The sequence below is a fragment of the Lipophrys pholis genome, assembly GCF_963383615.2.
Source record: "Lipophrys pholis genome assembly, chromosome: 14".
NCBI classification, from domain to species: domain Eukaryota; kingdom Metazoa; phylum Chordata; class Actinopteri; order Blenniiformes; family Blenniidae; genus Lipophrys; species Lipophrys pholis.
The window spans coordinates 17913221-17938151 of NC_137633.1; the positions used below are offsets into that span (position 1 = coordinate 17913221).

The 24931-nt window shown below is 44.4% G+C and overlaps 1 protein-coding gene across 1 annotated transcript in view; it reads left to right on the plus strand.

Annotated features, from left to right (window-relative positions):
* Positions 1-24931, plus strand: part of arid1b (AT-rich interactive domain 1B) — a gene marked incomplete at its 5' end in the record, with an annotated part of 232650 nt that overhangs the window by 147213 nt on the left and 60506 nt on the right. Inside the window, one exon of the mRNA XM_080480543.1 lies at positions 13358-13658. Within this exon, the coding sequence (XP_080336669.1) occupies positions 13358-13658 (301 nt within the window). The remainder of the gene's footprint in view (positions 1-13357; positions 13659-24931) is intronic.

Genomic DNA, 24931 nt, shown 5'->3' on the forward strand with positions numbered 1-24931 from the left:
TTCCCCGCGCTGTCCTTGCCTCCTTCTCCCGGCCCTTGCTCCCAATCTCTAACTTCCTTTCTTTATTTCTCGCCACTTCTATCAAGGAGAAGTGAATGGCACGCTTTTCATCTCTCCAAAGCAGCGGTGAGGCTGAAACACCACAGAGGCAGCGGCTGGCTAACATTGAACTGGATTGGGTAGAGTAAATACAAAGGCATGAGGGGAAAGAAAGCAGCTGGGGAAACACAAAAGGATGGAGCTGCAGATGGGAACTAACCTTGCCTGGGTTTCTCTGATGTTCCTTTACACACACATACACGCACACTCGCACACACCTCCACCGCACCCGTTACTGTCATCCCCTCTTTTTCTCTCTCAAGTCGTTCTTTTATTCGTCATGTTCAGAGGACGGCACCAAAGCACGGGAGGAATGGGAGGTTACAGTGTATTAAAGAAAACGTTGTTTGACAAAAATGGTCATTCCCTCCCTTTCAGCAGGAAATACAGAGGCTGTGCAGCGACTGCACTTCAAAGCTGCCCGGAAAACTTTCCATGAAACGACTCTGATTGTGTGCATCTAAAGGGGGACGAGCGAGGGATTTTCCCCCTGGTGTCTCAGCACAGTCTCATCCTCATTGTTCTTGGATGTTCTCAATGTTACGCTGTGTTGCCATATAAAAGGGAAGAGTGTATGAATTTAGGAGCCCTCGTAGAAGACAGGCAGTCAAAAAAAAAAGAAAAAAAAAAAGGCAAGCAACTTGTTCCACATTTCTTTTCTTTTCTTTTCTTTTCTTTTCTTTTTTGTAAAGAAATCAGTTTTGTAGGAAGCATGTGAGGCGTTTGCAGAGGTGGCAAAAGTACCCACATTCTCTATTGAGGCTGCAGTACAGATAGTAGTGTAAAACACAGCAAAACAGGTGTAACTAAAAGTAGTAGCTTTTAAATATGAACGTGTACAAACAGAAAGATTATTTGTGGTGGATAAGAATGTATCTATATGTGAACTACGGAAGAAAAAAAAAACTGTAATTGTAGAGTAATGAGCACTGAGAAAAATTGTTAATGATATAACCAAACCAAGTCGTGATGTGAATGTAATGTATGACAAGAGAAAACCTTGAAATGTAAAGCTGTAAATGTTGCCTTCTCACGGAAAGATTACAGGATTATGTGGAAATTTCAATTGTTGCAGCGGGAAGTGAACAAAAAGGAGAAACAAAAGAATACGAACAATTATAAAAACAATAACGACAACAATAATATAAAAGCAAGATGATAATCATTACAATTGGTACAATACTATTGATAGTGATTAGATTGAATGCCAGAGATTATAATTGCACAAGATGCGTAAATAAATATTGTATATTGCACACAGAACAGTGTCAATTGTCCAGGTTTGGGGGTTGAAATAAATATGACTCCATGATTCAGTTAGGGGAGCTGCTCTCCAAGGGCTCGTTAGCACCAACTAGTGGCAGACAGCTGCATGACATGAGGCACGAATAAATTTGTTTGACCAACCAGCGTTTTAAGGAACCGACCGATCGGGTGCATCCCTCTCTTGACAATCTCAAGATTTTCTCAAGTACTTTACTTTCATCGTATAAAATAAATCCTCATGTACATGAGACGTCAACTGAATAACTGAGTAGTGTTACTTCAGGTTTGTGTGAGTTTGTGCCTATACTTACGAGAAATAATGCACACACAGAATTTCTGGCACCGTAATGAAACTCATTAGCGACATCGTTGATCTTGAACCATCAAATTTGACCTACAAAGCAGCAAAACCGAAGAGGATGTTGTTATTCACATCGTCTACAAGGAAATTTGTGGAGTCAGAACGAGTGGCATTTGGAAGGAAACTTATCATTCACGTATCAGTTTTTTACACCTTTAAAAAGTGTTTTTGATGAAAGTTATCAAACCGAAGCGATGTGGTGGAGTCAGGTCGACCAAGGAAACTCACAAATTAGTAGGGGGTGGAGGACGGAGAGCGTTTGAGGAAACCAGCAAGAAGTTAGTCTGGGTTAGTTTGAAGTGAAGAGCCTGCAGCCGGGTGGACTGTCTTCCTGACACACACACACACACACACACACACACACACACACACACACACACACACACACACACACACACACACAAACACATGCATCCACCCCACACAAAACCTCCCCCCACCTCCCTCACTCCTCCAATGGCCCTGTCGGTGTGCCAGGGCGGGTGATTACCGACGCTCTCCCCCAATTATGGGCTGATTATTCCGCCGCGCTCTAATTGACTGGGGAGATATGCAAATGGCTGTCATTTGGGATGATAAAGGATGCGGGTGCTGGATGCCCCCTGCATTATTTAGCCTCGGCTGTACGCAGCGTGAAGGATGTGGCGTGCGCTTTAATTGCTGAGGAGAGAGAGGTTAAGCTGAACGAGCAGTTGAATTAGAAATGAGGAATTTGGGCCGTTTATTTATTTCTTTATTTTGCTCCTCTCCTTCCATCTCTCTCTCTCTCTCTCTCTCTCTCTCTCTCTCTCTCTCTCTCTCACACGCACACACACACTCTATGTCATGCGTTGTTTTTCAGCTCTCTCTTGGGTGAGTGGAGAGGCGAGGAGGGGGTGGGTGGATGGCAGGATGTCATGGTGGAATGCCATAAATAAAAACATTAGTGGAACCAATACGTGCAGAACAAATAAAGTGTGTGAGTGTGTGTGGGGAGGCGGTGAGTGGCCGGCTTGTGCATTAAAATCTAAAGTGTGAAGAACCTTTCTGGACTAATGAAAAGAAAAAAAAAAAAGTTTCGACCACTCAGACAATAAGTGTGCTCGGCCCGTCTCCTTTGCCTCCGTAAATCTGCCGTTTTAAATGAAAGCGAGCTCCATCCAGAATACCAATGACTCCAGCTCGGAGTGTGAAAGGTCGCACCCGGGGGAGAACAGAGATGGAGTTGGTGACTTCTTCAGAGCGGGACCACCTTGTTTATATAGCCACTTAACGATGAATGTTGGTTGTTCAAATCACTTTTTCTGTCATTATTGTCGGTGCTAGAAGCGGTGGGTGGTGGGGGTGATGGGAGAGGGGGGTGTAGAGCTAAGTGAAAAGGGCCCACTGGCTAAGCACTCCTAGCAGGCACAGCTTGGCATATTATCAGGAAGAATCGGAGTGAAACTCAACACTAATCCCTCTGGTTTGGAGACAAGCAGTGCCAGATTCGGAGCGTCTTTAACAGCTTAGGGGTAATAGGGCCTCAAATGTCCCTTTCAAAGTGGCCCTCCCCATATCTCCACATTACCAGAGGCTTAGGAACCGGAGCAGTTATCGCACGGTGAGCTCCCGCCACCCATCTTACAACAAGCAATAATTGCTAATGCGGCGGTATTCCAGTTCGCATTATCGCCAGATTGTGTGAATCCGACGGGATCCCCAGTCAGGTGTCCACGTGGCTGTTTGACCCCTCACGCCTGACTCCGAGACCACGCCGAGGGTTTCATCCCCGGCGCCGCTGGTGGAAAACACAGAGCGCTCTCTTTTCCTCTTATCGAGATGCCGCGGTATTATCAAGAGATTGTCTGGGCTTTGTGAAGTGTGCTGAAGCAGAATTGAAAAGAAAAGCACAATTGCTTTTGGGCGCTGCTGTGGCTCTCCGCTGCACAAGTTTGGGAAGCCCTAAACAGTTTGTTCTGAGGCGGCTTTCTTTCCAGATAACAAAAACAGGATAGAGGGAGAGTTTCCCTAAAAAACTTCCACAAAGTCCAGAGTTTCTTTAAAACCACAAAATACACTCACTGGCCACTTTATTAGGTACATTTATATAGTTTAAAATGGTCCATTACTGCGAATTCAGTGTCTGTGTGTACGTGTGTGTGTGTGTGGGGTGGGGGTGGGGAGGGAGGGGTGGGGGGGGACCAAAAGTTCCGCCAACTTTTCCAACTTTTTCTTTCTGCGTCTGCTTTTTCCGATTTGCGGGGTTAGCTGTTTGTTTACTACCCAGAATGCATTGCACACCTGACGTCCTCCTCGTCCTCTCACCCCACCCGCGAGAAAGATCGCTTGTAAAGGAACCACCTCCTCGGTACTCCACGTCATTTTCCAGGAGAAAACAAATGTTAGAGGACTTTTTCAGATTTGTGCACCCAAAATGCATTGCGCTCCACGTCACGTTCCCTCCGTCCACTCGAAAGTCTGTGTTTTGAAGGGGACCCGATTCCGCTTGAAAAATCCGGAACCGAGTTTGGGGTGCGTTCACATTTCCCCAAACAAAACGGACTTTCCCAGGAAGTCCCTAAAGAGAACTCTGGTCCACATCCACCAGTGGAATGTGAACACGCCCTTAGTCTTAACCTGTCCATTCAATCTCGAGCATTTCTCCCACATATACTGTTGTTTTCTATTGATGTACTTACTGTGCACTATTATACTTCTATTATTAAACTGTGTATGGGTGTAAAGGTAGGGACCACAAAATAGCACAATTTTGCTGTGCAGTAAATGTATTGCATTGTGTGTTTGGCTCCTCATCCGACCACCTGCGGTAAAAATGTTCCAGCCGCAGCGTAGTAAAGGCTTTGATATTGTTTCCTCGGGGCCTCGGTTAGTTGAAACACCAAGTTTACTTAAAACTCGAGCTTGTTTGTCAAATTGACCGAAGGCAAAGTTTGAACTTCTCACTGAAACTTTCGTTTTTAAGTCTTTACAAAAATGCATCTGTCAATTTCATGGATACAACCAATGCATGCTTATCTCCATTTACATAATTCATGACATCAAATTCCCCTGTAGAGTTTGCATGTTCTCCCCAAGCGTGATTTGTTGGCCCAGAGACCCCGAGTCGGACGAGCCTGCATGAAGATAGATGGATGGCTTCAGCCGTTGTGATATTTATTGTTTCGTCTTCATTTCTGATCCAGCTGCTGCTCCTCTCACTGGACTCAGACATAAAGTGACTCACTGCAGCTCCATAACAAAGCACAGATACTGTATCACGGATAAGAACCTGGAAGTTGTTTACATGTGTTTTTCAGATGATTCTGGGTTATTCTATGATAGAAAAGCTTTGGTTGGCAAGAGAAGGCCGTATGCAACCAGGAGATGGGTGTAATGGTGGCACATTGAAGACAAATCTACCTTGAGTGATAGCCCTGTTTGTCTAGAAGCACAACTGTGTTTTTGTCTTGCTTAACACCAAAGACTCATCTGCAAGGACACGAATTCCACATTACAGTGTTGTGCTAACTGTTTTGCCGCGCTGCCACACTACTTGACAGACCTTGTGTACGACGGTTGTAGGCAGACGTAAAACAACATTTGGAAAGTTGAAGCACTTGAGGCGGGATTGTTCATCCTTGAAGCTAATGGCACAACACAGAGGTCCATGAGTCGGCACGCTGACATATTGGACTTCCTGCTGGGTGCTAGCCTAAAGCCCACATGGTTTTTTCTGGCAGGCCTGAAGTGTGCCAAGCGTCTCCCCTTGGCTTGCAGAAGAATGCCCTTGCCTGTATTTGTCGCCTCTCTGTCCTGTGACTCCACTGCGAACAGGGAATTTTACAGAGGGGCCCTCGGGAAGTGGCAGAGACTCTAAAAACTCTTATCTTTGCACACCTGCTCTCAAAATCAGGCTCCCATCAAGTCATGATTGCACAGTCTTACATACACAAGTCGTTTCTAAACGGCCTGATGTGCTATTCCCTGTGTTAGCAAGCACATTTTGACCAACATTTTCTAGTTATAGCACTTTAAAGAATCATAATTTCTATCTATTCTAGTCATCGCGGCCAATTACCATCATCATTTCAGCCTTGGTAGATATTCCAAGTGATTGACATCAGAGAAAGAAATGATGGCGTGGGTGTTGTGTTAAATCTTCCTCCACAAAATCTCTCACTCCTTCTCATTTCGCTTCTTCTTTCTGTGCTTAATAGCACTTATTGAAGGGTTTTACAGTTGGTGCTCTACATGGGGCATCACATTAAAACCCTCTTTGAAACACACACACACACTCACATTCAGCAGCAGTCCATTTGGATTCATTTGCATGGCATTTCATTTGGATTTTGCCTCAATCGACGGTTTGGGGGGGGAAAGGATAAAAAAGAAAAAAACATCTTTGTATAATAGCATTTCCTCTTACTCTCCAGTGCGCTATAAAGACAGAAAGTACAGCGGCCAAAGCCGATAAATGAGTGCAGTGCTGCCACGAGAAGACCTGTCCCTCAGGCCTACAAACGATAGCTATTGGACTTAATTACAGTTTACATCATCATATTTACCCAGAGAAGTGAAACTGAGAATAAAACTGGCCTCTGAGCCCACTGAGGTGTTATTTCTGTATACGTTACCACAATGAAGCGGATTCTAATCTTTGCTATGTGTGCCGTTATGATGGATTTTACTCTTGACCCATGGAAAACGCAGGCCCTGTATGGAACAAACACCACTGCTGTATGATAATGAACACATGGAAATAGCTTATAAACAACTTGCTGGTTATTTCTCGGCATATTGGTTGCAGTAGAAATTCCACCTGAAAGCTGGTGGGCATAATTCAGACTGGTGAACGGTGGCGTGTGCAACTGTTCCCGGGGTGCCGTGGAAGTGAACGGTAATCAGTTCGTGCTGCGGTGCCCGCAGCATTAACAAGTGACATTTAAATTATTCAAGGCGTCATTTCCAGAAACAGTCCCCATGAACACTGTTGACAGCTGTTCTGTGATTATCTATAGTAATAGGAACCCTGTTTTGAAAGATGTTGCTGTTGAATTTTTTAAATGTCTTTTTTATTTTTTTTATTTTTCACTGCGGAAAGCACTGCACACAGAATTTGGTTAATTTAGTTCTGTATGGGAAAAGAAGGTAGGAGTTACAGACAGGGATATCGTACAACCAGTAGAAAAGATTATACTAAAACCATGGATATACCCAAAGATCACCATCAGTATTTACTTTAAGGAAACGCTGATTTAAAAGATGTGCCATGCTGCATTACTCATGATATATTGTATAATTTAATATATTGTGATGGAGCCCTATGCATTAAACATAAATAAGCTATACTGATAAACTTTTGCTTCATGTCGAACGGATAAAGGCAGTATTCAGGGACGTAGTGGATTTGAAACTAAATCTATTGCAGAGATGATGAACAGTCACTAAAGCCCGGATTTACAGGACATTTCCAGTTAAATCATAAAAGTTTTGTTGCGTTTTGGGTGTCTGTTAATATGACAACGGTGCTCGGAGCCACTGACAAGACAACTTTTTGAGAATGGCTCCCAAGGTGGAACCTTTTGAAAATGCTCCGACGATGTCTTCACATTGATGGAGAAAAACGCTACTTTTTAAAAACGCTGCTTCTGTACATGTGCATCACGACCATAGTAAGTCGTTCTTCTGGACTTGTGTGAGTAGATGAACAATAACAACAGTGTTTCCTCCAGAGTGTCATGACTTCCAGTCCATGTTCTCCTGGGACTCGGTAGATTTATAATTGAGTGTCTTCGTAATAACAATCCAACTTGGTCGTCTGCCCATACGAATGTCCGTGTACTCGCCATTGTTGATCTTTATAGCATATTAATCTCTGCGCACTAGTGGCCTTACATGCTAATGACATTGTTTTCAGCTTTTCTGTCATTTCCGTCCAAACAGACATCGTTTTCAAAACGCTGCCTTGTAAACCTTTCTGAAACGAAAACACCAAAAAAATTCAGTTTTCACCTGAAATATTGTCGTGTTAACAGGGCCAAAGTTTTCTCTGTGATATTCGACATTATTTTCTTCATCTATAACCTGATAAGATGATCTCTGCAGTAAGAAAGTGTATTTAATAGAGAAGAATTACAGACTCAATACAATTACAGAGCTTTATCACTCACTAATATTTCAGCTTGCAGTGCCTTTTTCTGCAAATGAAATAAAGCACCAGTTTTTACATGAATAATGATCTCACCTATATAGCGGGCAACTTTTTCTCAGGATAATTTATATAGTAATAAAACGAAGTGACTGTGTTGGTTGTGTGCTGGTTGTGTGTTATCTGTGAGCGAGGTTGTTTTTTGGTTTTTTTTTAGTCATACACTTTGCAGTGCTCACTTTCTTGGCTTGAGTTTGAGTTTCAGGCTGGAGTTAGCCGGCGAGCCAGCTGGTGCAGAGCCCTCAGTTGTGCCATGCCAATGACTGGGGCAGACAGGGAAATGGGGCACTCGACGTCAGAGACGTGTGCGTGTTTGTGTGTGTTTGTGTGTGTGTGTGTGTGTGTGTGTGTGTGTGTGTGTGTGTGTGTGTGTGTGTGTGTGTGTGTGTGTGTGTGTGTGTGTGTGTGTGTGTGTGTGTGTGTGTGTGTGTGTGTACGTTATCATGACATCAACACTTGTAATATACTGTACATATCACAAATCGCATAGTTAATCGTTCCCTTGTACTTTGTATTCATGCTCAAATTCAGCATGATTGAATTTTAAATATGAAACTGAAGTGAGATTTATCTAAGTTAATTCACAGAAATTGTGCTAATAATTCAGACAGGAATCTTTATTTAATGACATGCATAATTATTTCATACCTGGTGGCCAAAGGGGGAAACATCATAAGCACAAAAATGATGCTCCTGGGTTGAAACAGCAGAAGCTGTAAATCTGGGCCAAGAAAAAGAGCACCGTTATTTGAAGGGACAAAGCACAAAGACATTAAGATTCAACTGATATAGTCCATGTGTGTGTACAAATACTAAGATGATGAAGTCCTACTAAAATAGATGGTAACCTTTAAGGTGAACACATGATGTTTTAAGGTGAGACTTGTTCAAGGTTAAGTGAGGAGCAAAGCAAGTCAATGCAATGTCCCAGGAAGGTTTGTATTCATGACTGTATATGAGTTTCCATGCGTTATGTTTATTTGAATATTAAACATGCATGTTTTATCATGTTAACAACAGTGAACTAGTTTTAGTGCTGATATTATGACTACTATACAATTATGTTTGGGCATTTAGTTGTATTGGTTAAGGTTAATGTGAGAAAACGTTATGTCAATGCATAGAGCAGCCGAGTGATGTGTGTGTGCATTCAGAAGAGGCAGCAAAGACGAGGACACTCTGCAATGTGCCTTTTCCTGTGGCCCACAGGAAGCTGCAGTGATTGGCTCCTCCCTGTCTAGACAGAGAACTGCTTTTGAACACACACACACACTTACAGGCACACACACACACACACACACACACTCGCTTCTACCATAGCAACTTTGATTAATTCCCAGTTTGTGGTGAGAGGAGACAACATCAGCACCACGGTCAGGGGAAAAGGCCCACAGTCTGCAGGATGTGGCAGTTCCCTGCTTCTACCCTGCCGGGGTGTCTGGGTGAACGTGTGCGAGTGAGAGCAGGTCAGTAGTATGAGTGAGTGATGGGGACGGGGATCGTGTGTGTGTGTGCATGAGTGTGTATAGCCTCATCTGTCCCCTCGGTCGCATCAGTGCTCAAGCATGTCTCGCTGTGACAGCCCAGCAGCGTGTGTTGCTGTCACACACACAAACACACACACACACACACACAAACAGAGGAGCGCTGAAACGAGAGTGCAGCAGGCGGGCGCCAACACCAGCGAGGTGAAGGGTCACGAGCGACTGCCTCTCCAATGTTGTGTGAAATGTGTAGATAGAAGTGTCGGCCCATTATGCGTGTATATGCAAGGGGCTGTGTGTGTATGTGTGTGTCTTGAGGCAGACAAGTGGTGTGGGGGGGGGGGGGGGGGGGGGGGGGAGGGTGGCATCTCAAAGTAACTGGTTATTATCACCTCAATATTTTTCTTATTATGACAATTACATGCTCCAGGAGCGAATTAAGCGATACAGGACGCCAGGCGGGAGTGGTTGACAGCTATTTGGAGACTCAATGCACAGAGCAATTTGCAGCCCAGAGCCAAACAAATTGGATTTGGGCCACTTTGGAATGGGGCCCCAGATTGTTGGGCGTTTGGATCCTCCGACCGCATGCCTGCCTGGCTTGTTCGCTGGCTGGCTGGCTTTGATTCTTTACACATGACTATGTAGCAGACAGTTAGCCAGGTAACATGCTGCTCTGTGGCCATTGATGAGGATTAAGTGTTGTGCAGGAAGCTTGGACGTGGTGATAAATGCATTGTTCAATTTTAAGGGGGATGTTCAATTGACATTTTTATGGGTGTTAAGCTTTCTCACCTTTTCATGTTATAGAGTGCTGTTACTTTTTTTTTTTTTTTTTTTCTTTTTTTTTTTTTTTTGGTCTTAGGCCACACAGCTGTGCTCAAGTGTGTGTATAATCCAAATGAGCCTAACAGCCTCTAAACGAATTACTGGTACACATTTTCCCAACCCTAAACTGCCACTGGAAAAGCTGGCAACAGCACCCAATTAGGTGAAATGCAATTATTCCCATCCATTCACACAATTAGCCCGTGGGTTAACAACCAAGCTGTACATCCGGCTAGCTCTCAGTGTTTTGGAAAAGCCATCGCCATGGTTACGCAGACTCTCACGGTAACCCCACCGTGTCAAATGGCACGCACCCGAGACAGCAGGTCTATCGGAAAATAACACCCGCCCCGATTGGTGGAGGCGGGGCGTTGCATCACTCGGCTCTGAATGCCCGGGTGGCTCCATTGGCCGGGACGGAGAGTGGTGCCACGGGTGAGGAAGAGAAAAGAGAGGGAGGGAGAGAGAGAGAGAGAGAGAGAGAGAGAGAGAGAGAGAGAGAGAGAGGGAAGGCGAGTGCCCCATGTGTTCAGTGGAGCAAAGGGAGATAATGCCAGGCGACAGACTGGCAGGCTGGCAGAGCGGGTGGGCACTCGAAGCAGCATGATGGAAAACAAAGGCTTTGTGTGTCACCGCCGAGATCGCATTAACCAAAACAAGCAGCCGAGGACAGACTGCCACACTGACTTGGTTGTCTGTTCCACAGGCTAAGCCACGCATGATAGATGGAAAGAGATGGGGGACGCCTGTCTCACTCTTTACACAATGTTACATGGTGCTAGAGTAATGAGAAAAAGTCGTTTTGTTTTGTTTTTGTTTTTTTGCTGCGACACGGAAGTGACTTCATGTCAAAGCCGGATAAATTCAAAACAGGCCGATTGCTGACAGCCGGAGAGCTCACGACACACCGAGTCTGACATGCAGATATCTGCGGTGTTGATTCCAATGTGTTCAGATTGAAACATGGACACAAATATTGAGTGTTCAGTGTGCATTCAGGGGAGGATAAAAAAAAAAAACATTTCAACAGACGGTTGGAGACACTGTCAGTAGAGTGAACTCATTTTCACTGCTGACAACACAGTCAACTTCTGCTGTCTTATATCATGTCGCCATGTTGGGATTTGTAAAGGTGGAAAGTAACAAAACGTTTAATAATAATTAGTAATCGTATTCGTTTTACTCAATTTATCTGTGTGAAATATTCAAAGTTCATTTTGTCAAACTACAAAGGATATAAAAAGTACATGTTTCTCTTCCAATAAAATAAACTTATTAGCAAAAAAAACAACTTAAATTCGAACTGGATGTACACTATTGCAACTAAAAGTATCTCATACTCCTAAAAGTACACAAAGATACTTGCTTTGTGTAGTTCATTACTTACACCAGTTATTTTGGTGTGTTTAAGTTAAATTAGTGGCTCCAATTTTTATTGCAGAGAAGATGAAACTTTTGCGTCCCTCACTACGGCCATACTTGAGTATACATCATATTTGAGATGATGGTTACAGAATATAACGGAAATATGGACACAAATGCAGAACTGCTGTACATATTGACTTCAGCAGGGGCGTCAAACACATTTACGTTCCGGGGCGACATGCGGCTCAGTTTCATCTTGACTTGTAAAATAGTGCCATAATAACCTTTAATATTTAGCTTTAACGTTTGTCTTTCGTTGTGGTGTAGAGTTTTAATCAAACCTTTTCGTGCAAAATACAGTGAAAAGTAAAAAAAAGAAAAAAAAGCCTACAAAAACTTCTATAGTTGTTGTATTATGCATGTTTTTACAAACTCACCCTGACTCTGTGTGGTGTTTGCTACACAATTTGCTTGTTGGTTGGGCATGCCAAATTGGAGCCTCTTGTGAGTTTACTCCTGAACTAAACTTCAATTTGTCCCTACTTTTCTCGGTGCAAACGTCACAAGAACTTTGTGATGCCTTGATCTGCGGACGACTTGTTTCTGAGGTGGTTGAGGTTGATTTTGAGAGTCTGTGCTGCAGACGGACACGGACCTGTCTGTGGTGACAGTGGTGCCTGTGCTGGGCTCAGCTGCTGCAGGGTGGACAGGGTCAGCGGGCCGGCCGTAGCAGGTAGGATCAGCTGGCAACGCACCCGCAACTCTATCTCTGTCCGTCTCCGAGGGAGCGCCGGCCAGGACACCGGGGTCACTTACAGATGACTTCCCTCATAGTCGCGTACAGCTGGGACACTATTCTGTGAACGTGTGTGATGTGTGGTTAGTGGGCAGCCATCGCACTTCATCACATCACACCACATCTGCTCTTCCCTTTATTCCTGTCAGCCTCTCCTCCATTTTTCATTGTACCTCAGCCCGTGATCCACAGCTTTATGGAGTGAGTATTCTGCTGGTAACATTACTGAGATTTCCCTGGGATCTCTGTCTCACAGACATACACACACACACACACACACACACACACACACACACACACACACACACACACACACACACACACGCACACACACGCACACACACGCACACACACGCACACACACGCACACACACACACACACACACACACGCACACACACGCACACACACGCACACACGCACACACGCACAGGCCGCTGCTCACCACAGGGAACGAAAACTGTAATATGAACTCACCCTTGGTTTGAATGAAAGCCCATTACAATTCATTTTGACCGCAGCAGCCGGTGTAGTGGCTTCTTCTGTGGCATGTGTTTTGCTCCTCTTCTGTATTAACCACTGTCACTAAGACTTTGCTTTTTACTCAGCGATGTTGCTGTAGGTCACAGAAAAGATTAGATTCTGATCAGATTTTTGGAGCCAACAATATTTAATAATAATTGAGGTATTTTATAAAGGCAAATTAAGTAAATCCAGTTAATCAGGTTAAAAAGCAACTAATACCTTCAATCATATTATAAGGATGTTGCTGTAGGGCTAAAATAGTAGCAAAATTACTTGTCTCTGTTCGTAGAATGATATATTTGTGTATCTGTACCTGTAATTGCAACAGAAAGCATCCTTGCACTGGGAAAATGTCGTGCTTGCTCGAGCTTACATCTAAATTTGCCACCTGTTGCATGTCACCTCTCGTCAAATGCTTGGATGAGCTTCATAAATACTCACCGTGAGTCCTTTCTCGTGTTCCAGGATCTGTCTGGCTCCATCGATGACCTCCCCACCGGGACGGAGGCCGGCCTGGGCTCGGCCGTCAGCGCCGGCGGGTCCTCCAGCAGCAGCAGCAGTAGCCAGGGCGAGCAGGGGGCCGCCGGTAACCAGGGACAGTCTCCGTTCTCCCCTCACGCCTCCCCGCACCTCCCCAACCAGAGGAGCGGACCCTCTCCCTCCCCCGTGGGCTCCCCGGCCGGCTCCACCCAGTCCCAGCAGTCCCGATCGGGCTCCGGACCCATCTCCCCCGCCAGCGGACCCTCTGCCAACACCGCGGTGCCAGGTAGGGTTCCCATTAGGAGACTCTAAAAATACGTGCACATGCATCCGGGTAATCAGATTGCACGCTGATGAAAGGTGCATCTCGGAGCATGATAATTGTATTAGTTTAATCACAGCAAACAAACAAAACTATGGCTGACAAGATTTGCCATTGAAACCAGACACTACACTGCATTTTACACCGTGTACCACTGCGCTGGATTCCCTGGGAAATTTGTGAAATTGCTTTACAGCTTAAAGGGAAATTGCTTTGTGCCGGCAAACAAGAGACTGCCGCTGGAAAGCAAATTAGAAAACAGTCAAAACATGACCCAGTCAGTGAAGTCACATCAGGTGTATCAGCTCTGACGGGCCGTGAAAAAATGGCTGCGGTGACGTCGCCGCTGTGGGCGGGGCCTCACACACACACACTCCTGTGTATTCGCCTCTCCATCAGTACTCTTGTTGCCTCTGAAAGCACATCAGAGCCGCGTTTCTGCTTGACCTTTTACATTCAGAGTGCTATTTTCATTTGTTATTCGATATGTCGATTTAAATAGGATTTTAAAAAGGTCATGTAGAGAACTGACCCCAGTTGAGCATGTTGGGGGGGGGGGGGGGGGGGGGGGGGGTCTGTTTTCATGAATAACAGCACACTATTGTTTACATAGAGAGTGCTCAGCACCAGAAAAGACAAAATACATACAAGACGTGCTTCTGATTTTCAACTCAGAGGCTCAAGCTGTGAATTGGGCTCCAAGTTTGACATAAAAAATGTTATTATTTTTTTTACAGTTTTTTTTTTACTTGTTTTTTCAAAAAGACGTCCTGAAGAAGGACAGACAACAGGACTGTTTTGCTTCTCCGAATCCAATCCGTTGTGTTATGTGGGTAATTTTCCAGCCATGTGACTTTGAACTCTTCCTGTCACACGTTTATCTTCCCTCTGGTCTGTACAGTATGCCTCTATATTGTGAAAAGATACACAATCATACTCTACGTGTTATAGTCCCATTCATTTAGGATAAAATGGTCTTCTTGTTTCACACAATTATTTAGAATTAAAAAATCTCTTTAATAGCTAACTAAAGTTACAAACATGTTTTTAATGATTTAGGAACTGAAAATTACAAATATATGTTTTGAGATGTTGGATGTGAAACACACTTAAGATCCAGATTTTGCTAAAACCTGAAAAGAAAAGAAAAACACATCATCACGTAATTTTTTGGTGAAGAAATCTCGATTTGTCAAAGAATTCATTGCGTATACACCTATTATGTTTTTTTTTATATTGAAACCACTCAAGTGCTAAGATTGAATGTGTTATATCAAGACTCATCCACACAAAGACCTCTTTTGGACTATTGATTCCAAAAGTCAATACTTAGAAGCAAAAAAAAGTCAAAGTCAATACTCTTAAATCTAAATCTTTTATATATAAGGAAGTTCAGCTTTCAACTAAGGATTCATATTTTCCACGAGACAAAAACATGCGTAAGGTATATTTATTGATCCTACTCGACATGTGCAGCAGGCGATAACAATACACTCACAAAAAAAATTAACAACAGGAGTTCACAGACATTCGTATGGCGAGGTAACCAAGTTGGATTGCTGTTCCGAGAATATGGACTGGGAGTCGTGACTTTCTAGAGGCCGCCATTGTTGTTATTGTCCCATCTTCTCCCACCGTGCAGAAGAACTATTTACTATGGCAGTGGTGCTCATGGGGATTAGTAGCTTTTCAGAAAAGGTGCATTTTCCCCTTTTTTCACAGACACAGAGTTGGAGCATTTTCGAAAAGTTCCACCTTGGGCACCGTTTACAAAAAGTTGCCTTTTCAGTGGCCCCGAGCATGGCCGTGGAAACGGGCACCGAAAATACATCAAAAGTTTTCCGTTTTCACTTGGAAACGATGTCGTGTAATAGTTTCAATCGATCTGCCTTGAGCCAATCACAGGTACCCGGGAAATGTTGTGTTGCTTTGCAGTGATTGGATGAAAGTAGAGGGCGGGGCCTCAGCATGACAAACCTAATTGGCCAGTAAGGACAAAGTGTTTTATTATTGGTGTCTTTATTTGCGTCCTCATCTTGAAACCTAGAAACCCATCGCACTTTGTAACCCGTGGTAAGAAAGTGTTTGTAGTGATGTTTTCCAATAAGATGGAGAAAAATCTTTGCCAATCAGTGTCCTAATTTAACCCGATAGCCTCGTTGTCAGGTGAGCTGAACTTCAGTTTTTAGCCATCCATGTGACCCAGAGAATAAAGGTGAAAACATCTTTGCTTAAAAGCAGCCTTTTTCTTCTTTCTTTTTTTTTTCCTCCCTCCTCTCTCATCTCCAACCCACTGTATAATCCATCCAAATCAATTTTCATTCTGCCAGTTTGGACGGAGGATGAAGCTGAGAGCACACAGCTGCACAAGACCAAATAATATCAATCCAGTCTGTCTAGACTTTGATATCTCTGGTCCATTTGAAATCATACTTCACACCACCTAAGACTATTACAGCATAGTGCCGAGCGCTTCATGGAATATGCCTCGTTCATTGTCTTCACGCGGGTTTTCGTCCTTGCATAGTGGAGATTTGTTAAACCTTTGATCACGGCATTGGAGAAACGTGTCCCCACACTGCAGTGGAATTTTAATAAGGGGCCGTTTCCCTCCTACCTGTAGATCCTGCCGGCATTTATGTCCAGACAGCGTTTCCTCTCCACTCTGAGTGTTAATGAATTGAGACTGACTGGTGGTGGAGTGCCTCCCATCTGATTTGTAGCCTTATCGAAGATATGGCAGGCCAAACAAGACACCAACCGGATTATCAGACAATGCACGGTGTATCTGTCTGTCTCCTGAGGCCATAGCAGAGCACATAACCATTTAGATAAACACCCAGCATTATAAACGAGTGCCGATTTGATTTGCCTCCAACAGGCGTGCATGTGTGTGTGTGTGTGTGTGTGTGTGTGTGTGTGTGTGTGTGTGTGTGTGTGTGTGTGTGTGTGTGTGTGTGTGTGTGTGTGTGTGTGTGTGTGTGTGTGTGTGTGTGTGTGTGTGGGGCTTCCCGTCATCCCTCCACCTCTCTCTCTCTCCCTCTCTCCCCCGACTGAGTGGCTGACCGGCGTGTCGGCATGTCTCAGACCCGTCAGTCACTCTGACGAGGCGGGGCAAAATGTCTTGAGTGAGATCCCGACGCCAGCTCCTCCTCCTCCTCCGCCTCGTCCTCCTCCTCGCAGCCGCTTACCGCTGTGATTGACACTAATGAAAAACTGGGACAGTGGTTTTCCTGGCGTTCGTGCCAAGAATCATGACGAGAATCCGGAATGAGGCGGCGAAGATGGGAAGCGAAACCGATTGCTGGGACGTGATTAATAAGAAAATATTTAAAAATATTCCCCATGCCAAATAAATGGTGATAAAGCGTGGAGCAGTGAGTAACATCTGGCATGTTTTAGCGGCTGTACTACAATCAGTTTGAATTAGATCAAGGAGCAGCCAGCCTCAGAGAGACACAGGAGAACTAATGTGGTTAGCGCACATCTGATTACTAACGCTGTGCTTTCGAACACTTCATCACAAGTTAGGACACTTTAGTTAATGTTGTCGTTTTAGTTCGGTACAAGTCAGTGAGGAGAGAAGGGAGCGAGGGCGGTAGCGTGCCAGCCTGCACTATTTATGCGTGCGCGTGGTCTTCGTGTCAGATATGTATCTTTAGCACGCTGGCACTTCTGGGGCCATTAAAAGAAAATTCTTTATTATTGGAGCCAGTTGTGTAAATCACGGTGTCCTCTAAGTAAACAAAATAAGACAAACATTAATAACTTAATTAATTAGTGTGAAAAACTTATCTGCAGTAGTTTGAGCTGCCGTCGAGAAGAAGTCAAAACAAAACATATCTTGTGGCTCCGCTGCATGCTGGTCCATTAAGGCGACTGTCAGTGCAGGAAGTAGATTTGTAGGCTTTTCAGAAATAGACTTTGCGAGTCAACCGTTGTCAAACCATTAAAAAAAACAAAAACGTGCCCCTGATATATTAGTGTGACCTTTTTTTTTCTCTCTCTATTGTTGTGGAATTATCGTACAAGTCACAAGAGGGTAACTTTTATACGTCTGTTTTACTTCCCTAATGATTCAGCTCAGAGCTACACCAATCAGCCGTAACATTATGACCACTGAAGCATGAAGGAAATAACACTGATCACCTCTTTTCCATTGTTCCTGTGAGTTGGTGGGATAACAAGGACCATAGTGATGGCTTAAAGTGTCTCCAAAACTGCAGGCCTTGTGGGGTTTTATTGTTCTGCAGTGCTCGGTCTCTATCAGACCCGGTCCAGAAGAACAGAGGGATCACAGGCAGCCCGGGTGAGAGCTGGATCGTGTCGTCCGGTCCAACAGACTGTAGCAGGAAACTCTGCTGGTCACAGAAAGGTATCAGAGTACACGGCCCAGTTGTTCACTATGGGGCAGCAAAAGAGGAAAATACAAGATGTGAATTGCTAAAAAAAAAAAAAAAAAAGGAGTTTGACTTGAATTTCTTTTTCTGATTACTCACACAATTTCTAAACTTTTAATTAAGACACGAATTCATCAATTTAATTCTGATTCCTGTGACTGAAGTGGAAAGCGGCCCACCTCTAATAACTGCTGCAAAGACGTTACAATGCCAGTGAATTCCCAGGCGATTGATCAATGATGAATTACTTTGGTGAGAGTTGAATTCAGCTTTTCAACTTTATTCTTTTCAGGTAACATTTTAATAGCGTATCAGAATTAACTTTTCTGTTTTCGATTACTAGTTTGAGCGTGCAGTAGCGTCAGCCACAGGAAGTGGACATTTAGAAGGAGGCATGCCAAATCAAGCATTCTTTTTTCTTTTTTTTTTTAAACCTGAGTAAATATACAATATTTGGTGTGTGGCATTTATTTTCTGGCTGGTGAGTGTATAATATATTAGTGTTGGATACGGAGGAGAGCTCCCGCCTCGTATGGAGAAGTGCTTTCATTCCAGGCCGTTCTGTGCTGTGTTTGCATGTTCTTCCTGTGTGGGTTTTCTCCCACTGTCCAAAAACATGCATGTGAAGTCAACCCTCGATCATAAATTGCCCTTATTTGTGATTGTGAGTGTGTCTGTCCAGTATCTTCTGATAATGAAATAGTTTCGGTGTACATCTGGACTGTTTTAGTAACATTGATTCTCTTCTTGTTTTTCCCAAATAAACATGCCTTTTTAGACTGGATATGAAAATCTCAAGCCATTCAAGGTCACTTTATAAAAGGCTTGACTACCGGTTATTCTTTATTTATCACTTACAATAGTCTCACCTGTTACACTCGAAGTTCAACATCATAATCAATATTATAGATTCTGCACTGCTCTGCTTGCATTTATTTACAGTTATGTAAAAAAAAAAAAAAATTGATCGATCGATTTCTTTTTTTTCCTCTTCTTTTCTTGACGCTTGTCAAGAAAAGATACACCGTTTTTAAAGTTTAAAATAATTATAGTTATTTATACAACGCAATCAGGTTATTTCCTGTTTCTTCTGATTATTGAGACTCAAAACTACAGTAATTAGTTTACTACTTATGTTTTTGCCGATCATTTTGCAGCTGACAGTTTTATGAGGATTAGTTTGTGTGTGTTTATCTGCTCTTGGTAGCCAGGCAGTGATAGATGAAAGAAACATGTTGCACCTATAAAATTAAACACTCTTTCTTATTTTCATGCTTAATTCAATTTCATCCTCAGTACTTTCTTATTTTTTTGTTGTTTCAGCAAGTATGTGTTTTTCATGTGAGCACTTGACCAGCTCGCCACAGCCTGATCCGTCTTGTAATGCCGTTTGGTGCCACTAGATGGTACAGGCAGTGACTCTTTTCAGTCCGAGAACAGATGACATACAAACTGTCTCTCTTAAATAAGTAAATACCTATTTAGCCATGAAAGTGAGCAAAGCGCTGTCCTTCCCAGCTGTGTCCGTGTTTGCGGGCATATCTCCATACGCACGGGTTTGTGTGGCGCGTGTTCGCCTGCCAGCGGTCAGGCTCTCTCCGCGGAGTGATGCGACACGTCACATGGATGAGCACACATGTTACCCTTGACAGCGGTCAGGCGAGAGCAATTTCATTATGTCATCCTCTCACCTGGCTGTCAAACACACACACACACTCAAAATGGTGAAAAGAAACAATCCAGAGCGCGTTCGCGGCATCGCACGAGAACACCTACATCTATAAAAACTTTATTTCATGGTTTGAAACTTAGCATGTATTGTTGTCTGTATAAATCACTCCCATATATATATATATATATATATATACGCTTCACTTGCATGAGTGGCAGCGTTCTCCGAGTGTGTGTGGGAAAGAGAGCGAGAGTGGGAAAACGGTGGGACTGACAGATCGCTAGCCTATCATACACCCATACACTCGCACAAATCTATCTTGTCTGAGCTCCACAGCATGCCTGTGATTCCCTCGTCTCCTCACTTCTCTTCTTCTTCCCTCTCACCCTCTCCCTCCCTCCCTCTTTCTCTGTCTCTCCATGAAGCAAATCCAATACACTGTAACATTATCCGGGCCTCGCCTTGCTATTTGGATTCTCTCCCGGAGCCAAAAAGGCACACACAGGGCCAAATTGATTTTCCTGTTGCGCTAGATTTGTGACAGTCGAGCAGAAATCACATTGCTCAACCGCCAACCTCCTCCTCCCTCCCCCTTCCTCCACCTTGTGCGCGCGCACACACACACACACACACACACACACACACACACACACACACACACACACACACACACACACACACACACACACACACACACACACACACACACACACACCTCCTTCCTCCCAGTGTCTCTGAAGCAATTCAGAGCATCCTCAGAATATTTTTCTCCTTCCATGAGACATCGGGGACGAGGCAGGCAGACATTTGTCTCACATCCGGATGGATGGGGCGGTGGAATGGGAGCACCGGCGCTGGAGCCTCCATCACGGACTGCAAGCCGAGCGAGGCGAGGCCGTGCTGCTGAAAAAGTTCACCAAACTGTCCTGAAGTTCACATCATCCCGGCAGCCGCGGGGTGCTGATTCGTCGAGGTGTAGTTAGATTCCTCTGTGGAAGACAACACAGTGTTTGCCGGATTTGACAAGTTGTCTCCAATCTGTCAGCCTGCCAGCATGGCGTCACTTCCTTTCAGCCTCGGTGTGACTGTCACTTCTCCCCAAAAACCAGCCGAAGACATTTCCATTACCAGTTCTGAACCTGATGCGTATTAAATCAAACAGCACAGGAGCCTGGCTTGGATCGCTGCTGCTGATAGGATGCACACGATGAGGCTCCACAAGGGAAGATCCTTCCGCAAACCTCAACATTGACTGAATTTACTGTGAGAAAACACATCCCTCTTCTGAGTCTGCTCACATCTGAGAAGTAGTTGAAGTCATCCGAGAAGCAGGCTGTCATTCACGTTCTGGACTGAGTTATCTCGGTGTCTTCAGTCCCCCCACAGACAAACGCTGGTTCAGAGTTTAGGAATAATATGATATTAAATCTAATTTCCCCCCATTCAAGCTTTTTTTTGGTTAAAATACAAGACCTTTTTCTTTTTTTTTTCTTTTTTTTTTTAAACCCACTCAGACAACAACTAGTAATTTTAATGCCTGCGTCACCATGGTGATCTTTGTGTTTGCGGCAGACTGATTGCTCTAACTGATTCAACGTAAACTGAACCGAGACTGTGCTCATTTTCACATCTCGGTGTTCGGAGATATTTCCATCCGTGTGTGTGTGTGTGCGTGCGTGTGTGTGTGTGTGCGTGTGCGTGTGTGGTGTGTGTTTGCACATTTGTTTCTGTGGGCCTGACCGCCTTTTGAAGGCCAATCTGTAACATTTCTCCACATTGTGCAGTTACTAATTGACACAGAGCACATCCACACTCTTCCTTGGCCCGGCTCCTTCTGTCTGCTGCTGAAGATCACAAAGTCCTCCCCTCTTTCTCTTTCCCTTCTGTTTTGCTTTGCTCATTTTCTCTCTCCATCATGGTCCTCTGAGGTCCAGTTAACAGTGGCTGCCTGCTCCCCCCCCCTTCCTCCCCTCCTTCTCCTCCTCCTCCTCCACTCTCGTCTTCTCCCTCTTCCATCGTTCCTCACCACCTCCCAAGTTTTCTTTCTTTCTTTTTTTCCTCTAAAGAGGTGATTGGAGCTCGCGGGCGAGCGCTCGGGAGAGTTTAAGCTGTTTATCTGCGCTCCGCTTCAAGAGCTTCCGGGGCCCAGAAAAGGACAAAGAGGTCAGGGCAAGTGGAAGAGAGAGAGGGTAAGGAGGGATGGATCGAAGGTGGGAGAGAAGGCCAGACCTGTCCAGTTCGTTCGCTCGGGGGGTCCTTCCCGACCAATCCTCCTCAAACTGCTCTGTATCTGCTCTTGTCCTTTCTCTCATCCCTGCAGCCTCGCCTGTGGTTTGCATTGAGTTAGTTTCTTCTTTTTTTTTCTATCATTATGGTAATGAGCTCCACAGATGCACTGTAAATCCCAATAAGTTCTGACAAAATTAAAGCGAATTATTTCACAGAATACTCAGAGACACAAATGATTTCATTAGATAGTATCAGAGAGCAGAGGAGTGAAATATGTACTCAAGTACAACTACTGTTATATTGCTACAGTTATACTCAATTAGAAGTTATAATAACAGACTTCAAATTTAGAAAAATACTACTTTTTTTATCACCAATGTGATTTTCTGTAATGGAACAAGTGGGTATTTTGTGTACTTACTCTACGCCTGAAGCTAATGATGTAAAAAAGCCCTTTTTATGTTAACTATGCTTCATTTGTGAGACTATGTCTCACTTTAAACTTCTTTCATTGATGTGTAAGTATGTTTTTGATATCAGACAGCTACGTGCTTTTTTTTTTGTCATTCTGATAAATGTTTCCAAATAAATGGGCGTGTTCCAGATTTGATTGACACTTCTGGCAGCCATTCACTATGTGTGTATCGCAGTTTGAGACATTATCTCATACAGTTTCAGAAAAGAAGTTGCACATTGTGAACCCTATTGCATAAAGGCCTGAGCCATATTTTAAGATTTAAGATTGAAAAGATGAAAACACATTTTTCGGCAAACATACTCAAGTTTGGCCGAAGTTTCCCAGATTAGACTTTAGAGAAAGAGTCACATGGATTGGATTTGACATGGACAATTATAAAATTGTGTTTTTAGACAGGTTTTCCCCAAAGATCAAGATGAAGGAAGCACAAAAACTGTGAAAATGTTTATAGAATGAGGCACATCAGTGATACTCTGCTTTAAATTGCGCTGCACTTCATTCAATACAGTTTGGAAAAACAAAAAAGAAGAAATAAAATCAGTAATGCAAAATATTCAGGTTAGCAGAATTTCTGAGGAAACATGAAGTTCATCCGACTTAATAAGTTGCTTTGAGCATTGAGGACTGCAACGTGGAAAAAAAAAAAAGCCCTGAGTACCATGGTGTTCCTTCGCCTCTGTGGGGTCATTCGTTGTTCAACGCCTGAAGGAAACCACAGAGATGACTTCAGATCGGATTTGCATGCTGAGAAACGTGGCCATTTAATTTTCTTTTTTTGGGGGGGGGGGGGGGGGGGGGGGCGTCAGCAAACAACTTCCCCGATGACGGAGAATCAACAAACGACTTCAGCTGCAGAGTATCGGACCCGAAAAGTCGCCTCAGGGATGTTCAACCAAAACTCCTGTTTTTTTTATCCCCTCCTCTGCTCGTGGTGAAAGTTATTCCAAGAAAGCAGCGGTGGAGGGTTGGTGGGGTGTTTTGTGTGGGGGGGGTAAAGCAGTGGGGTGAGGTGGAGTGTGTGTGTGTGTGTGTGTGTGTGTGTAGCCGGGCGAGTTTTCTAGTCACACCACTCCCTGAGAGGCTGCGTGGTGGGAACACCGCCGCTGGCTGTCCCTGTCCCTCTCTCTTTCTCTCATTATTTTTATCGTGCTCGCTTTCTCTTATGTTTCCCTCTTGTGTCTCACGCCCCCCTCCCCCACCACCACCACCACCACCCTCATCATCATCCCCACCCTCTTTTTTCCCCCCCATCGCTGTCTCTGCTTTCTTTGCTCAGAGCGTTGCTGTGGTACAGGCCTCCCACCGAGGAACAAGGCGTGAATTTTCCATCCGCATTTCTGCCTCTGTTCCTCCCCTCTTATTTCTCCACATCTCTCCTCCAGCTCTTTTTCTTCACTTCTGTCCTCCTTTTTTTGTTTTGTTTTTTAAACCCATCAACATCCACCCACCCCTCCCTCCCTACCTCCCTCCTCCTCCACCACCGCCGTCCGCCCAGCTCATTTCCCTCTTTCTCCCACATTCCTCTGTCTTCTTGCCTCCTGATGGCTGCTCGTGTTCGAAGTGAAACAGCAAAATGCCCTCCCCGCAGGCGTCGCATTCACAAAGAACACCGTCGGCCAAAACAGGCAGGGAGGGATAGAGAGAGAAAAAAAACAGCACCTGCTTGCTGCGTTAGCCGTTTAGAGAAATCCCATTCTAACTCTGTGAGACTGGAAAACCCTAACCGGAGCACAGTGTGCAATTATTCTCCCTCCCCAACACCTATTTTCTTGCTTTCTCTTTCCCTCTCTCTTTCTCCCCCGCATCCAACTCACTGTTTTTTAGCTTAAGCTGCAGTTTTGCTTTACTTACAGTTGCTACTCAGCGTTGGAAGTAATGAGGATCTTGGGAGAGCGCTTGTTTTGCGAGCCACTGCAGGCCTGTGTCGGTCCCCCTACAGGGAGAGTTAACTGGCATTAGCCCCCGGCTTGGAGAGGCATTGACTCGCACCCATTGAGATCTAAACCACCATTATTGGAGCCCGCTGTTTATCTGCCTCTTCCCCCTAAAGATATGGCAAATGGGGGATATTACCTTTCTCTGTCTGTGTGTGTGTGTGTGTGTGTGTGTGTGTGTGTGTGTGTGCGTGCGTGCGTGCGTGCGTGCGTGCGTGCGTGCGTGCGTGCGTGCGTGCGTGCGTGCGTGCGTGTGTGTGAGAGTGTATTTGTTGGGTGGTGCAGGTATATGTGTGTGTGTGTGTTTATAGCCTCAGGGTTGTATTAAGAGATGGTGCTGAAGCAGCCCTTTCTCTGTATTCTCTGCCAGTCTATTAGTGCTCACCACAGTTACCTCACTTTAGTAAAAATGGCCCTTCCTGCTCAAGGGGGTCTCTATTTGTGAAAACAGTTAGAGAGCGTGTTCCAATGTGTGTGTGTGTGTGTGTGTGTGTGTGTGTGTGTGTGTGTGTGTGTGTGTGTGT